Consider the following 1685-nt stretch of genomic DNA (forward strand, 5'->3'; position numbering starts at 1 on the left):
TTTCTGTCTACGTCCATCTCTACTATCCTTCATCTCTCTCTCTCTCTATGTACTACCAAACATCTCTCTCTCTCTCTATCAACATCCCAGTCTATTCCAACATGTCTCTCTCTAACTTCCCCTGCTGGGGGGGGGGAACACGCGCGATCCGGATTCTTCTCGGGTCCATCAGACCCGGCAGTCCCGACGGCGGGCCCGCCGCCGCCGCCGACCAGGAGAACCAGGGGGTCCCACCGCCGCCGCACAACCAATCCCGACCGTCCGATCCTCCGATCCGACGGCCATCATCCTCCTCCAACCCAATAAAACCCCGCGCGCGCAGCCCAAACCAGCGCCGCCGGCAATGGCCGCCTCCGACCGTTCCCGCCACGCGCCGCCGCCGCAGCGCCGCCATCCCGACGGCGGCGCCGCCACTCCCAAGATTCGCCTCATGTGCAGCTTCGGCGGCAAGATTCTCCCCCGGCCGTACGACCGCCGCCTTCGCTACGCCGGCGGCGAGACCCGCATCGTGGCCGTCCCTCGCGCCGCCACGTTCGCCGTCCTCCTCGCCAAACTCTCCTCTCTTGTCGGCGGCGGCGCCGCCGCCGCCGCCGTCAAAATAAAGTACCAGCTACCGCACGAGGATCTAGACGCGCTCATCTCCGTATCTTGCGACGATGACGTGGAGATCATGTTAGAAGAAAACGATCGCCTTGGCGGCGGCGGCGCCGCCGGCCGCCGCCTCCGCCTCTTCCTCTTCCCCGCCGACGACGGCGGCGCCGCCAACCGCGCCGCCTTTATCCGCGACCGTTGGCTTCTCGACGCGATCAGCTGCGGCGGCCAAGATGACGTGTCCTCCGTAGAATCCGACAAGGCGGCGCCGCCGCCGCCGGTCACGCTTCATATGTCGTACGGCGCGCGGTTCGCGCAAGCCGGGCCGGCTTACTTGGGCCGGGTTTCCTCCGGACCGGTCGGGCTGCAGCCGGTTTACCGCGGGTCCATCCATCCGACGGCTAGGATGGATGCTTTTCACAGGATTTCGCTGGATGGGATCCATCGGATGGCCAGGGTGGACCCGTAGGCCTTGGGGTGCATTGATCCGACGGGTGGGATGGGTTCCCGCGGATATTCCTCTGGTTTTAGACGAGGAAAAATGTTCTAATGGACAAGTTATCAGTTTGCAAGCAGCCCTTGTTTCAAGGAATTATCTCCCTAGCATTAAATTTCCTTTAATTTCAACTGAATATGCCCAAGGGAATGGATATTATCAAATGCTAGTGTTTTATATGGCATCATTGATTGAGGGGCGAATTTGTTCCTTGTCTGGACTTCTTTTTTACCTCTCATGATGGCAGACGTAGTGCAACATCTTCCAGAACATGAGATCATCCCATGTCCCAATTTTTAGAGGTTCGTCGGAACAGTTCCGTTCTGTTAAAAAACTGTCCCGTCCGAGACATTCTTGTTCTGTCCAATGTCCAAGACGAAAAAAACTGGCCACCCTCATAACCGTTAGGCTCGGCTTTCCCTCTCGGCTCTCGGTTGGCTCGCACCCTGCTCAAGCTCTGTTTTCCTCTTGCGCTCTAGACATACCCTCGACTTTATCTCTGAGTCTCTCAGCTCCTGCTCAGCTTTCCCTCTTGGCTCCTACTTGGCTTTCATGGATAAAGAAGTCATCCCATCCGTCATCTAAGGCCCTGGACCGG

At 58.9% G+C, this 1685-nt stretch overlaps 1 protein-coding gene across 1 annotated transcript; it reads left to right on the forward strand.

Annotated features, from left to right (window-relative positions):
* Positions 1–315: 315 nt before the first annotated feature.
* Positions 316–1271, forward strand: LOC144700882 (protein PAL OF QUIRKY-like). The gene has a single exon (XM_078572447.1). It carries the CDS (start codon positions 344–346, stop codon positions 1058–1060), a length of 717 nt encoding a protein of 238 aa, XP_078428573.1. The 5' UTR covers positions 316–343; the 3' UTR covers positions 1061–1271.
* The last annotated feature ends 414 nt before the right edge of the window (positions 1272–1685 follow it).

Source organism: Wolffia australiana, chromosome 3 (genome assembly GCF_029677425.1).
Source record: "Wolffia australiana isolate 7733 chromosome 3, ASM2967742v1".
Classification (NCBI taxonomy): Eukaryota; Viridiplantae; Streptophyta; class Magnoliopsida; order Alismatales; family Araceae; genus Wolffia; species Wolffia australiana.